Below are 15,671 nucleotides of genomic sequence, written 5' to 3'. Positions count from 1 at the left end.
ATGACACCCTCAGCAGATGCCAGCTTTGATCGCTTCAGGCTAGTAAGGACAAAAAATTCACCATTTAGGTTAGAGACAGTCTAAAATCCAGACAGGCAAATCACTGAACCCTTTTTTTTGTTGTTGTTGTTTTTAGTTATATTTACTGTATTTTGATCAAATATCGCCTAATAATAATGTGCTTACAGACTCACCAAATTCTGCGATTTATGATAAACAACTGATACTGAAGAACCAATAAGTACAAGAGAATGGAAAAAGACAAATCTGTGTTAAACCAACTCTAGTTACATTTACCAAATCACTTGAAATGCATGTCACTACTGAGTCATGAAGGCCTCATATCTTGGTAGCTCAACCGTTTAGATTAATGGATGGTTTTACGTGAAGGTCATCAAGTCCAAACTGTTCACACAAACAATAAAGCAACATTACAGCCAGTGATACTCATTAATTATTTATTGTGCCTATAATGGAGCAATGAAGAAAGCTGACAATACTGAATTAAACTGAAAGCTCTTAATCACTACTAAAACTTTTTAAATATAATGTATGAACGGTCACATTTTAGTTTCTTTGAGGTCTGTAGTACAAGAAATGCAACATAGAGGAAGAGAGAGACTGAAAGATGCTGGACAGGTGACAGAACTTCCCTCTGTAGCATATGCACCCGAAATAAAAGTCACACCAAAAGTGCTTTTGATCTACAAAAATAAATACATATTTCCAGCAGCAGCCATTGGACACCTTCATTAAGTGCATTATGGGATGTAAATGTGTTTTTGATAGTACTAATCATCTAAAAAGCTGAGGTTTGATTTTGATATTAATAGTATTCCCATGATGACTCTTCATCTTTAACTAATTAACTTTAGTTTCCTTGTAGCTTCATCATGATCTGGCTGTTGGGTGGCGCTGTGGTGAAAAGTGTGCCTACAAAAACATGCGTCCCCCACATTACGTGCCGAATCACTTTACAACAGCCCAGGTCCTCGATCTGAAAACCTAAATGGCGATACCTTTCATCTGTTTCAAAGAGCGTGTTGTTTGTGTATGAACCGAAGAACTGAGGAGAGAGAAATGCAATACAAATACAGAGAGATTAAGAAAAGTTTTGAGATTGCATCAAAAGTTTAATCATCATTTATATGACTTACTGCAAGTCCAGATGATGGGTCTATGAAATCAGCCCAGAATCCTTCTGTTCGGAGAGCATGACATATCTCCTTTGCACCTTCAACAAACTGCATAAAACACAATTATCAACTCTCACCATTCATTGACCATTTATCTGTAATGAATAGCTTTAACCATGGAGCTTCCATTCAGTTTTGGCACATGCTTAGTTATCTTTCCTATGAATGCAGCGGCTCACAAACAAACAACAGCATGAGAATAATACAGTTTCTGCAGCATGGCTCCACGCCAACTAGACAGGAACTCCAGTGATGTGAAGCAGACAGTAAATAACACAGAGCGCCGAAGGCACACACTGCTGAGTCACATAGCTCTCCCTCTCGTACGCATGCGTTCTGAAGGAGTTTTATTGTACTAAAGCCCCATAACTTTGTCCAAGGACAATGCAAAGCCATAGGCAAAGGCTAAAATATGATAAATTAATCAGGAGCTACATTGATACTAAGTGACAGCAGCTTCAGTTAGGCATGGTGTGTACAGAAATGACATTTTATATTATACATAATGTTTATAATAATATTATTATATTATAGAATCAAAACAGATTAAAACAACTAGATCATCTCACTTTAGCCAGCAGCTCTTCTCTCTCCTGATCCACTTGCTCAGTCCAGGCCGTCATATCGTTCTGTGTTCTCTGAGTCACAGTGACCACCGTCATGCCAGTCGACGGGGCCTCGGGGAACATGGACTCAAAATCTGAATTAGATGATGAACAGGGAACGCACACATTAATGAATATAAAAAGAAAAATATCTGTACAGCAATTACATACTATAACATTTTACATTTCAGAATAAAGAACCACACCATTCAGTGCCTAAAAATACAGATGGAAATCCTACCCTCTTGTGGCCACATTTTACATTGACCCATTACAAATGAGCTCACCCCTACTGCAAATAACCTCATTAGAAAGTCACAGTGCATTATAGTAGTCCATGTTGAATCTGATCAACTCAAATACTCTAAAACAGCAACATACAGACCTTTCTTTAACAATTCAGGGCAAGACTGAATGGCACACTCCACACTGGAATGATCAAAATAGTGTTCTGCTTTATCAACGTTCTGTTCTGTGGATGTTTTATCACTTTCCTAAAAAACATATAGAGAAACAGAGAAAAATTTGGGGTTATTATGATCTTTTTTGTTTTAAAAAATAATACTATAATAATATTTTCTTCAGCAAGAATGCATTAAATTAATATAAGTGACACTTTTACATTATTACAAAAAAAAATTCAAATAAATGCTGTTCTTTTTATTCTTTCGCGTTTTTTTATATTCATTAAAAAGACCTGAAAATATGCGGTTTCTACAAATATATTAAAGAGCACAACTGTTTCCAATATTACGAAATGTTTCTTGAGTAGCAAATCAGCATATTAAGAATGATTTCTGAAGGATCGTGTAACACTGAAGACTGGAGTAATGATGCTGAAAATTCAGCTTTGCATCGCAGGAATAAATTACATTTTAAAACATATTAAAATAAAAAATATATATATTTTAAATTGTAATAATATTTCACCATTATTTCAGTTTTCCCTGTATTTTTGACCAAATAAACGCAGCCTTGGTTAGTAAAAGAGACTTCTCTCAAAAACACGAAAAAAAATCTTTCAGCAGGGGTGTAGGAACAACACCACCACTACGTCACATGATATTTTACATTTTAGTACAAATATTACGAGCTTACATTTATTATGAGATAACACTTATGAGCAAGCAAGACCAAAAATAAATAGATAAATAAATAAGTAACTTAATTAATGATTGTACAGTCTTTGTTTTTCAAATTCATGTTAAGTGATTTTGATCTTAAAGCATTAATGGCTTCACAACCAATAATAAAGTTATTCTTTTACTACTTATTTATTTATTTATTCTGTCATTTAAAATGATTCTGAAAGCATCATACATGAAGCTCATTGATTAACTGGGCCAGGATGAAGTCGTGCCTCTCGCTGCTGGACTGAGCAGTGAGTACGTCTGGCATGACACTGTGGATCGGTATGGTCCTCTGCTCCTCTGGACCCACCAAGTGAGAGTCAAAACCCACATTTCCCGGCAACTGGAAGCGCTTATCCTGAGGTCCGAATGGGCCCATGGTCTCGTCTGGCCACACTGTCCTTTGTGCTATTCACAGAAATATCAAACACAGATCATTAGAAAACACCTTGTAAAAACACCATCAACTAGAAATACAAGAGCAAATGTTATTATTAGCCCGTGTGTCAAATATCCTGCATTCAAATCTATTTGTAAAGGCATCGCCATGAACTATTTTAATGGAAGCTAACAGTTGATTTAGTCTTCTACAGAGGAATACACTCATATACCAGTGTCAGGGATTGTGTTGATCAGGTGTGGCTCATCTGAGCCGGACGCCCCAGAGAAAGTCCTGGCTCCAGCAACACGATGAACTAGAATGTGAAGCCCAGGCAGGTACGTCACCAGCCGAACTCTGCTGCAGAGCACCTGACAAAACACAGCAAGCAGTTATACACCGTGCTTATAAAGTGGATGTAAGCATGAAAACCTTTTAGATTGTGATGCATTTACTTAGATCAACTTTGCATGAGACAAAGCAATTACAGTACAACTGGGATTTACAGTACACTTACACTGGCCATCCTGTTGGGCTTCCTGTTGGGTTTACAGTTCACCTGGGTGGGGGGAAACATTAACACGGTCACATGAATATATTTATTGAAATAAAGAAAAAACTGCTATCTACACACAACAAATGCAGATGTGTATTAGGCACCTGACAAAACAGCTGGAGATGTTTGTTTACAGAAGAGCTAAACAGCCCAGTAAAGCTTTAAAGAAACTTCCTCTTATTACTGAGGACTAAACAATACCAGCATGGTTGTTAGAAACATGCAAGGTGTAATAAAGTAGCTTCTGTCTGTTGTGTTTTTAACCAAAAGAAGGTCATAAAGGGACAATAAAGCATTAAAGGTATATTAAAAATAAATACAACTACTATACAAAACTAAACCATCTGTCTAAAAATGAAACACGTGTATAACAGCAGATGAAATATAAGTAAACAGTTGATGACACATTTGTCTCATTAGCCCAGTGGCTAAACTAAGTTGAGGTTACATTTAATAATCACTCGCAAAAATACCGAAAATATGCTGTGTTTCGTATTATTCTGGTACTCTGTTTGTGGACAGTCAGTAACGATACTGAAATGTAACAAATTTATTTGTTCTTACCTGAATTTTGTGAGATTGATGTTAGCTATTAGCTTACTAAAAGCTAGTCTTGTTTAACCTTTTGATTACGTAACGACGGCAGCGCGTAAAGGACAAACACAAGAACAATCATGAAATTCCTTACAGATACACTAGATGTCAGCAGAACATAGAAAACATTTCTTGGGACTCGAGACTTGGGTTCCATACAAGCATTTAACAATAAACAGCTATGCACTCTCTTTAATCAAATATATATATATATATATATATATATATATATATATATATATATATATATATATATATATATATATATATATATATATATATATATATATATATATATATATATATATATATATATATGATAAAATGCATATATATATATTTCATCTGCTGTTATCAATCACACTGTAATTCTTTTTTATTTATTTTATTTTTAATTATATAACTTATATAAGGCATTAGTGTTTCTTTTTTTATTATTATTATTATTTAGATGGTGAAGGCATTGGAGGTGTAACAAACACAACCATGTGAATATACTTCAGTTCTGTTTTGGTGATGGAAGCAACTTAACATTATTAAAAAGCATCAATGTTTAAAACAATTGATCTTGCTCTTTTTTATGCTTTGCACCATAACGGGTATAGACCTCATTACTTTCAGCCATGAAGAAAACTTGACATTTGAAAACCAAACAAATTTATATAGATTTTTCCATTTCTTCCAAGCATGTATGACCGGCCAGAAAATGTGATTTATATAGCCTATTAAAACTGTCTTGGCATTTCTTCCGTTATTCTGCTAAAGCCAGCTTGAGAATATGAAAGGAAAATGTGCCTTTTCTGCAGTACAGCCTGCTTTCAAAATTCACATACAATGACAATAAGAAAACGGTGATTTAGTATTGCGTCTTTAACAGTTGTTTTCACAAATGTAAGCTACACAATAAACTCAAGAACATTACTTTTGCTGTTGCAATAGTACATTATTTTCTTATTACTTTTATAATATACAACTATGAAGCAAAGATAAGCAAACATAATAGTGTCCCACCGTGAGGGCATTTTTATGGTCTTCCTTTTAAATCTGTCATGTTTTTATACATCATGGGTCAGTTGTGATATGTACCAAAATTAAAAAACAGCAGCAGTCCCCATTTCTGTAAAGGACAGAAGGCTTTTGTTAAGGCCTATTAAGGCTTTCACTGCCTTGCATGCTCTTCTGAAACTCGGAGGACATTCCAGGTCACCCTGAAGCAGTGAATTGCATTACCAGGCACTGTTTGTCATTCCTATCAATGAGCATGTGGCAACTGAACATCTAAAAGCTGTACTAAAGCTAAAGGGTTTCTCCGCAACAAAGCCACAGTTGAAAACGGCAGCACTGCACTTACTCCAGTGGGGTGTAATGGGATTACAGTATAGCTTCAGGTTTTCCCCTAATGTTCTTTTAGTGGCACTTGGCTGCCTTATTTCTCATGATAAAAGCACAAAAGGTGTCCTAAGATGTCTTGTTCTTTCAATACTAAATGTGTGTGCTGTTAGTTAAACAGTTAAAAGAGTTAAGGCTACATCAAAATTGGATTGAAGAGAAATGTGTTTCTGTTATGAAATAAGAAAGATAAAGAGCCGTTCTGCGATGTGGCAGGATTTCTTGTGAAATCTAAATTTTTATGAATGTGTTTGGCTAGGCCTCTTAATTCCAGTGAAGACCACTCTTATCTTCATGCTATGCCAGAGTGATTCTCTGTCTAGACAACTGTGTGATTCCAACATTTCTACAACAGTTTGGGGAGGAGTTGGAGGGCCCTTTTCATTATCAGCATGACAATGGGTCTCATTCACTGATAAGTGTGTGGATTAATCATAGTTAAACGCACAGGAAAACTTCTGTCTTATAAGACGAGACAGCAAGATGTGTTTAGTTGAACTGTACATTTCGTAATAGATCAGCAAATAGGGGTGAACCAACCTCTCCTCATTTTTATATTAGAGGGGGAAATATATTTGGGAATCATATAAATAAATAAATACATACTGTACATTAATTAACAAATATGTAAATTATTATAAGGTGAAAAAACGAGTGCATTATCATTATTTCATTTATTCATATTTTTGCAGATTTAGTCATCTATCATTTTCTCTACAAATGATGACAGAAAAACAAGATAATGCCAGCTGCGTTTGTATATACAAAGCATTCTGGTAAGGGGAAAAAATATATTCCATAACGCAAAACAATCAACTTGGCAATAAGACAAACACTACATAATATTACATAATTATTAAAGGATAGTTCAACCAAAATGAAAATTCTGTCATTGTTGACAGATTATTCACCTGTTATTCACCTATTATTTATTCAATTGTTCCAAACTTGTATTACTTTCTTTCTTTCTACATTTGAACACAAATGGAAAAAAATACTATGGACGTGAGTGGCTACCAGTAACTGTTTGGTTACTAATATTCTTCAAACTATCTTATTTTATGTTCAACAGAATATATATATATATATATATATATATATATATATATATATATATATATATATATATATATATATATATATATATATATATATATATATATATATATATATATATATAAACACACACTGAATACTGAAGTCCTCATAATTTCATTTTCAATACTCCACAATTTAAAAATTTCAGTAATTTTTCTTTGATTCCTGTTGATTGGAATCAGGGAGAATACATTATTTTGTTACTTACTGGAAGGACTGTACTGGTGTTTTGAGAACACCAAGTATTGATCCAAGCTGGCGTTCCTCAAGAATGTGTAACTGAAGGACTGGAATGGCTGACAGATTCCAGAATGATTCAACTGCAGAAGTACTAAACAGACATAGCAGTTAAGACATTTGCAATCTTTATAGAGAAAAAATAAAAGTCTCAGATACAAGCAGAGGTGAAGACACATAGGGAATAGACATAAATAAAGAGAAATTCTCATCTCTGGGGTTGTAAAGAAAAAAACATCCTGAGTTACAACAAGCCACCACAAGCAGTCATTTCCCATATCACTAGATGAACCGGTTGGCTCAGAGATACCTGCTTTCTGTGCATTGCAACATACTACTAGGAGCAAGAGGCAAAAAAACATTTATTGGAGAATAAAAAGGTACCAGTGGAGGTGTGATTTTAGTTGATAAAGACTTGTTTTCTGATGTGTGAGAGGTGTGTTATTTTTCCACAAATCAAAAGCTTTCCTCTTTTCAGTGTTTTCTTAAACCCCCTGGCACTAACTCACATTGTGAGTAACATGTTGTTCCTGCAGCTCACAGTAACTAATGGTGACAGCAGCATATGAGGAAAACAGGATACGTTTTATTTGAGATTGGAAGACATTTAAAAAAATATATATAATATATACTGTGTGTGTATATATATATATATATATATATATATATATATATATATATATATATATATATATATATATATATATATATATTTTTTTTTTTTTTTCCAGGGTTCAGAAATACCCATATCTTCTGGGAATACAAGTACATTTTCCCAATGAATGCTTTATTTGATTCTGTTACATGATGATATTTTTCCTTTGGTTTTGTTTTATCTTGCCTTCAGCACAAACCTGGGACAAAGATTTGCACCCCCAAAAGATCTAAATAATTATACACCTCCTTCTTAGTCTGTCCTTGCACTTGTTTGTTTCATGTCTCTTTGGTGGGAACAGCAGATTTCTGGCAAACTGCCTCCATCTCAGAGTCTTTCCCTCCTCACTGGCTCTAAACTAAAATCGGAGAGCTCTTTTATCAGGTGAGGAGTTGCCTTGTAACAGAAGAGGCCCATGCCTGATGTTTAACTTTCACATTCCACAGACTCACACAGTTTGTTATTCTATATTCCGGTGGTCCAGCGGGGGTTGCAAATAACTTTTTAGAGAAAATGGTGTTATCAGATCCATATGTTTCCACACAGCCAGCGACCACTACCTTTCAGATTTTTCAGTTCTGTGTAAAGCACATGTGGGTATTCCTGTTCAGTCAGCACAAAGTTACATCAGCTGGGGCCAAACGAGTTTCTAGGGACAGAAAAGAAAGTGACACAAACATATAGACAGTGATGCTGACAGGCATGAATACAGATACGCTTCATCACATGGGAACATGGTAGCAGTTCTGTTACAGTATCCAGTGATCAGAGCTGCATTTGATAAAACAAAAATGAATATTGTGCTTATAATGGTTTGCTCTGAAGATAAAGAATCATGCATCTTTAACTTCTAGATTATTAAAATCACAAGGTGAAGTGGAAAAATAATCATCATATGTGTATAGTATTCTTAAAAGCATTTCACAAGTATTTTTGATGATCTGTAAATGATCCAGGAAGGAGACAGTTCTTGTTGGTTGACTGTGAGGATGTGGTATTCATTCAGTCATGGAGCAGCTTCTTGCTCTGGCTGTTCTCCAACATGAGAACATTCCTGCTCTGGGTTGTGCTGCTGACACACAAAAACAGGGGTGCTCACTATTATTATTATTATTATTATTATTTGTTTTTTAATGTTTGCATATAAAAATAATAATGATTAAAAAAAAGACTTAATCTGATGTGTAAATTCAGCTTTTTTAATTTTTTTTTTTTGTAGTATTTGAGATTGACATATTTGTTTAGATTATTATTGAAATATTGTTTACAAAAAGAACAGTATAAACCAGTATGTGCAAATGACTCTGTTAAATGAAAAAGGGAAAATTATTTCATTGTTAATGCTTATTATGATCATGTTTTACACCAGAGTGAAAAGACAAAACAAATGTTTCATGCGATAAGACACAGGCGTGTGGAGCCAACAATATTGCGAAACTGTTGAGAAAAGAGGACAAACCAACCGCAAGACATTCTTCTCACATTTCATCAAAAGCTTACCCTCCCTATAAGTTTGAAAAGTCCCTCCATGGCTATTTTCTCTTAAAATGTCTTGTATATTGACCTCACAGTGATTGCTATTTGGGACAAACAACTCTTTAGGAAGCACAGATTCATCATACAATAAGGTCAGAACATATCATAAGATCATAGGACATTCAACCCATTTTCAATTTTATTTCATTGTTGTAAATGCCATCACAGCTAGACTGAGGCTTTTGTGATTGTTGATATTTGACATAAAATCCAAAAAAAAAAAAAAAAAAAATTGTAGGCTATTTGACTGCAATTTACCATATCTGCTCTCTTGAAGGTAGCATAATTACACACCGGTCTCTTAATTACACTTCCAAGGATATCTGAATGTTTTCTTGTCACAATACTTTTTCTCAGGGCCTATTGATGAATATCATGATAGACTACCATTAATTCAGGCTAAACTTGTCACATTTTGCTAAATAATCTAGAACAATATTAAAATGTGTACTCACAAAAATCAGCCCACGAGTCATTTTCATATCAGAATTCAAAATGAGTGTGTCCAAAATGGGCCAAAACCATCATGAACAAAGGCCTATTTTACCAGACATCATCCTATAATTTGGTTAGTAGGCTATTTAAAATCCAGACTGTTACTGAAATGTCAGTGTTGAGTCATCATGAATTATTATTGCATTTCAATTTAGAAAGTTATTTGCAGAAATTAGGAAAAGATGAAGCCTTAACTGTGATAAATAAATTCATTCATTTATTAATAAATCCACAAAAATATTAAGCAGCACAACTGTTTTCAACACTCATAATAAGGTGAAATTTTTCTTGAGCAAGAAAATCAACATATTAGATTATTTCTGAAAGATCATGTGAAACTGAAGGCTGGAGTAAAGGCTGCTGAAAATTTAGCTTTGCCAACACAGGAATAAATTGGTTTTAAAATATATTCAAATGCAAAACACACTACACAATATTACTGTCTTCTTTTTTGATCAAATAAAAGTTGCCTTGGCGAGGCTTCTTCCTATTAAAAACTCTTAAGAACCACACGGATAGTGTAATTAGCAGTTTTTAATTAGAAAGTTTCATGTTTATAGCCAATGTCTAAAACTACCTCTGTGTTGTTTTATGCTATTGACAGCTCTGCAGAAAATCCAGTTGGTCTCTGTCGCGCGCCGGAATGCGAGCCGAAGCGAGGGGCGGTCTCGCGCTGCGCTCATCACACAAGTATGTGGCTGTTTCACAGACTCCAGAGCGACACGACTGAAGCGGCTTATTTCTCAGCGCAGCGCACAGAGGATGCGCCTCGTGCCTTTTCATAGAGCCGAGGTTCAGCTTTACTCATAACTCACCTTTATCACAACCCGAAGACACCGAGGACCACGTAAAGCACTTTGAACAGAGTGCTGGAATATTTCTCTCATACAGGCTGCTGTAACATGGACAGACTGCAGACTCGAGGTCAACCGGCTGATGTTCAGCGACAGTGAATGGAGATGAGGTTCAGTTAGTCCATGATGGATCACCATCACGATTTGAAATGTAAAATAGTTGTGGTCGGGGACACTCAATGTGGGAAGACGTCTCTGTTAAATGTTTTTGCCAAAGACTCCTTTCCAGAGGTTTGTACAGAAAAGTCACCGCTATGGACATTAATTCGATTTTTAATGGCATTTATGTGATGGGGGCAAAACTTAGCCTACGTTATGGTTTAGCCCCGAGTTAGTTTTGTTTCATTAAATATCAAACTTTTGCTCTTTCTCTCACAGAACTATGTTCCTACAGTGTTTGAGAACTACACAGCCAGTTTTGAGGTGGACACATTGAGAGTTGAGCTCAGTCTTTGGGATACTTCAGGTAAGAGGAGGATAAACCATAGATGTAGCTAATTTGATGTCTCTGGGGACATTAAATTAGAGATTTTTATCCAAGCCTCCATTGTATAACTCCTCACACATTTATTTATTTATTTATATATATATATATATATATACTATATATATATATATATATATATATATATATTCCTATATATATATATATATATATATATATATATATATATATATATACAGGGCCATATTAAGACAGTGTGGTGCCCCTGGGCACTAACATTAGCAGTAACGGCAGTAAGCAGTAAGAGATAGTGGTCATGTAATCTTTATTTATTTATAATTTATTATTAAGTTAGTGTTAGTGTTCATAAACGAGTTATGTATGGTCTTTCAAGAATTTCAAGTCAATAATAAAACAATTTACGAAAAATATTTTTTAAAGCTTGTATCATGTGGTGCCCCCCTAGTGGTTGTGAATGGTTGGTGCCCCTGGGCACTGGCCCAAGTGCCCTTATGGATAATCCGGCTCTGTATATATATATATATATATATATATATATATATATATATATATATATATATATATATATATATATATATATATATATATATATGTAGCTATTGGTGGTTATTGAAGCTGTTATGGGGTTTTTTTTTTTTTTGAGGTTTTGGGCTTCGTGGGCTATCATGTGATGGAGTTTTCTGAATATAGGCCTAATATAATATATAATATAAGCTCTTATGTTGCACTATTAGGATATTAATTTCTCTGTTCTGTAAGTGCATGGTTGTCTGAAGTTTTTTGTGGAACTTAAAAAGGTTCTTCAACTGAATCAAGCTGTAAAACTGTTTGATTCTGAATGTAAACTACAGTAAACAGTAAACTAGACCAATCCAGTTGATACAGACTCACCACGGATTGCCCGTGATGTTCTCACAGCAGACTCACTCTTGTCTCCCACACTTCTAGAATGACTCAGATGAATGCTGTTAATGTTAGGTAATACCAATCCCAAAATAAACTACAGATATGTAGGTAGTACGTGATCGTAGCAAGATTTCTTTCAACACAGTTGTTTAAATATGGTCACATCTCTTTATATATTATGAAATCTGAACTTACAGTTATCATCTTTTCATTCCTCATCTATGTTTTTGTGAGCAACCCGTGAAGCTGCTCGCCATCCTTTTATCAGACTGGTCAGACATTTCAAAATGAGACCTTTAAATATTTCAGTAATGATGGCTAATGATCTGAGGTTTGAACTCATTTCAAGCCCTACAAACTTTCTAGAGCAGATTCAACACTCACCTCCCAGAATAGCACTGTAACCCAATTTACTGGACTTGAATCATAAGTACATGTGCTGTCTTCCTATAGCGGGACAGTGATTTGCACATGCAGGGACCCCAACAGAAAATCAACCAGTATCAGACGAACATCTTTAGAATGTCCTTAGATTTTATTCACAGTAACACTTTCAATAAATAGATAAGGAAAATTATTTACTTTTGACTTTTAGTTATAAGACTTTGTACTATCAAATGACTGTAGTTTGTAATTTATGGGGATGTTGTTCTATGCAAACTGCATGCTGTAAATGAATAAATATAGAAGAAAAGAAAAGAAAAAACTCCTCATTGATGTTTTTCCAGGACAGATGTGCATGGATTCTGACACACTGCATTGTGCAGCCATGTCTGCCAGAAGCTATTTATTTGTTTTTATTTTATTTATTATTTATTTATTTAAAAAACCCTCAAAATATTTTTAAAATATTATGTAATTTCAATTTTTCTGTAATTCTGTAATTAATTTTTAAATGTAATGTATTGGATAATAAATTTAAACATAAAAAAAATGCTGCCTTGGCAACTAACTGAAATGAATAAGTTGAAGTAACATTACTAAAATTATTAAACTGGAATAAAAACAAATTGAAGCTAAACAGAAATATATAACATATAACATAAACAAAAGTACATAACATTTTTAAAATCAAATTAAAATTGAAATGAAAAAATATATATACATATATTCTATATATATATATAACAGTTTGCTAGATTGTGAATATATAAATAAGAGTTAAATTATATAGATAAAATTATAATATAATAATATAAATAAGAGTTAATCGCAGTGGTTCAGCAAAGTATGGAATAAATCTAATAGCAACATCCTTTAAAACAATTCAGCTGCATAAATGTATCACACTAGCAAGCTCAACATGTTCATTGTTCAACTTATTAATAATTTATTTATTAGGACAGTGTTTTTGTCTCTATTTGCAGGGTCTCCATACTATGACAACGTGCGCCCCCTCTCTTACCCAGATGCTGATGCAGTTCTCATCTGTTTTGATATCGGTCGACCAGAGACGCTGGAGAATGTGCTGAGGAAGGTAAGCTAAAGACATTTGTTCATCGATGCTGGATGTTTATAAACTGTTGTAGCTCTCAGTTGTGCTTGGGATATTCTTACAATCCCCATCTTTGTGGTAATGAGAACAAAAGTTCAGACATCTTAGAGAAGAATCCAATGAATGAGAGGGGGGTGTGTGGGAGGACTTTGATCCGTTGATTATCACATGAGGGGGAGAACAACAACCAATAAGAGCTTGTTTACATTGGGTTTCAGAATCATAGAGCCTTTGTGCCACAGAATGCTTTGTGACCTCTGATGTCATTGGGAGACAAGAGGTTTTAGAAGAGAAAGAATTAGCCGTTTCGGGCCGCCTCAGTCTCCATTGGTGCTCCCACTGACTATAGTGATGTCTATGCTGATGTCATCAGGAGTGATTCTAGGAGAACTGTTCCAGTCACTACGCTGTATGCCAGAGTTCTGCACTGGCTGGAGGGAAAATTTATACTTTAAGTTAGTATCTGATTATGTCATGGAGTCATGAAGAACAATCAGTTTTACTGATATTAACATTTATTTTAATAACAGTGCAATATATATGCAACTATAGTACATGTATTATTAATATTCTGATTTAGCTTTTATTGTTAGATATATATTTTTTTGTTTTTCTATTTCAGTTTTATTTTAATTCTTCAGCTTGAACTTATTTTAAGTTACTTACCAATGAAATATTTCTAATTTAAAATAATAAAAAAATGTTTTTCATCTAATATTTATACTTTTTGTATTTCATTTTGCTTTATTACCCAAAAAAATCAATTTTTAATAGTTTTAGTTAACAATAAGAATACAGCTATGTATCAGAATTTTCTTTAAATACATATGATTCTATGATTGTCATCAATCTAACACTATGTTTTTAAATCCTTTAGTGGAAGGGAGAAATCGAAGAATTCTGTCCCAATACTAAAGTACTTTTGGTTGGATGCAAGTCAGACCTGCGTACAGACCTGGCCACATTTGTGCAGCTGTCCAATGACATTCCTTCATCGTATGACCAGGTGGGTTTTAAAAGAAAATGTCATACCTTTAATGAAAAAATAACAGATGCAACATACAATTTCAAAAATAATGCAATTAGATCTTTAGCATAGTATTTGATGTAGCATAGTAATTAGTATTAGCTAAAGTATCTTTAATCAATGACCCCTTGGTGGTGTTGGATGTGCTCATTATTATATATTGTACTCATTATTGTTATTTTTGGAAATGATGTATTTAGCTGTCCATAGCTGGCTGAGTCATTTCGGACTATTTGTTTTAGGGTTCAAACATGGCTAAGCTGATCTCAGCTCCTTACATCGAGTGTTCAGCACAGCAGTCTGAGAACAGCGTGAGGGACATTTTTCACATAGCCACACTGGCCTGCATCAGTAAAAGCAGAAAGAATGTGAAGCGCATCAAGTCCAACAGAGCCACCAAGAGAACTTCACACGTGTCTAACAGGCCTGAGCTGGACTCAATGTCACATCTACACAAGACTAAGGCAAAAACCTGCACAGTCATGTAATTTCAGAAGCCATTTCATTTGCATGCATTCCTTCTCCTATCAGGATTCTTTCTAAAATTCCATTGAGGCATTGATGGGACATGAACTGAAGGGAGATTTTTTTGCACTTCACTATATTCACAATATGTACGACTAAGTGACATGTATTAATGATGATGCCGTCTATTCTCCCCATTTTAAAGCACCTCAAGAACATTTTTAGCCATCATAAAACACCTAAAGCAGGGAAAATGTTCCTGTGTACTACCAAATGAGCACTTATAACTTTGTAGAAGGTGTCCAAAGAAGAATTTCCTTTGCATTTTGTTGTGTTATAATATTTCATTGCAGTGTACCCCAGTTTATGGATGGGACTAACTTGGATTAACACAGGGTTAGTGTTGCTAACGTTAGTCCTGTACTATTAGACCTGACTGCACCAAAAAGTGTAAAATAATGTCACAGATATACATTGTAGGTATTTTTTCTATATGAGATATTAATATGTGGGAATAAATGAAGCATACCTGCCGACAAACCTGTTAACTCGTGTCATTACATGCAAACACATCCCAAACACCACACA

The 15,671-nt window shown here is 34.4% G+C and overlaps 2 protein-coding genes across 2 annotated transcripts; one reads left to right on the top strand and one right to left on the bottom strand.

Annotated features, from left to right (window-relative positions):
* Positions 1 to 444: 444 nt before the first annotated feature.
* Positions 445 to 4,561, bottom strand: mmadhcb (metabolism of cobalamin associated Db). The gene is made up of 8 exons (XM_019110424.2): positions 4,431 to 4,561; positions 3,828 to 3,869; positions 3,543 to 3,681; positions 3,122 to 3,339; positions 2,187 to 2,295; positions 1,766 to 1,896; positions 1,158 to 1,244; positions 445 to 1,066 (listed from the first exon to the last, which is right to left on the bottom strand). Exons 2-8 carry the CDS (start codon positions 3,834 to 3,836, stop codon positions 872 to 874), a joined length of 888 nt encoding a protein of 295 aa, XP_018965969.1. The 5' UTR covers positions 3,837 to 3,869; positions 4,431 to 4,561; the 3' UTR covers positions 445 to 871.
* Positions 4,562 to 10,513: 5,952 nt separating this feature from the next.
* rnd3b (Rho family GTPase 3b) lies at positions 10,514 to 15,623 on the top strand. The gene is made up of 5 exons (XM_042763599.1): positions 10,514 to 10,955; positions 11,103 to 11,190; positions 13,464 to 13,573; positions 14,469 to 14,597; positions 14,861 to 15,623. The coding sequence occupies exons 1-5, from the start codon at positions 10,848 to 10,850 to the stop codon at positions 15,104 to 15,106; spliced, it is 681 nt and encodes a 226-aa protein (XP_042619533.1). The 5' UTR covers positions 10,514 to 10,847; the 3' UTR covers positions 15,107 to 15,623.
* Positions 15,624 to 15,671: the final 48 nt, after the last annotated feature.

Source organism: Cyprinus carpio, chromosome A9 (genome assembly GCF_018340385.1).
Source record: "Cyprinus carpio isolate SPL01 chromosome A9, ASM1834038v1, whole genome shotgun sequence".
Taxonomy (NCBI): Eukaryota; Metazoa; Chordata; class Actinopteri; order Cypriniformes; family Cyprinidae; genus Cyprinus; species Cyprinus carpio.
The sequence above is the reverse complement of the archived record's forward strand: the minus strand, read 5'-3'. Positions and strand labels throughout refer to the sequence as shown.

Bases quoted from the DNA above. Each gene is read 5' to 3' on its own strand.
- mmadhcb (XM_019110424.2), bottom strand. The intron at 2,296-3,121 runs GTATGATGCTTT...TATGTTTTTTAG, and splicing joins AGTTAATCAATGAGCTTCAT to GAAAGTGATAAAACATCCAC. The intron at 1,067-1,157 runs GTAAGTCATATA...CTCTCTCCTCAG, and splicing joins ACCCATCATCTGGACTTGCA to TTCTTCGGTTCATACACAAA.
- rnd3b (XM_042763599.1), top strand. From the start codon at position 10,848: ATGATGGATCACCATCACGATTTGAAATGTAAAATAGTTGTGGTCGGG. The intron at 11,191-13,463 runs GTAAGAGGAGGA...CTCTATTTGCAG, and splicing joins CAGTCTTTGGGATACTTCAG to GGTCTCCATACTATGACAAC. The intron at 14,598-14,860 runs GTGGGTTTTAAA...TATTTGTTTTAG, and splicing joins TTCCTTCATCGTATGACCAG to GGTTCAAACATGGCTAAGCT.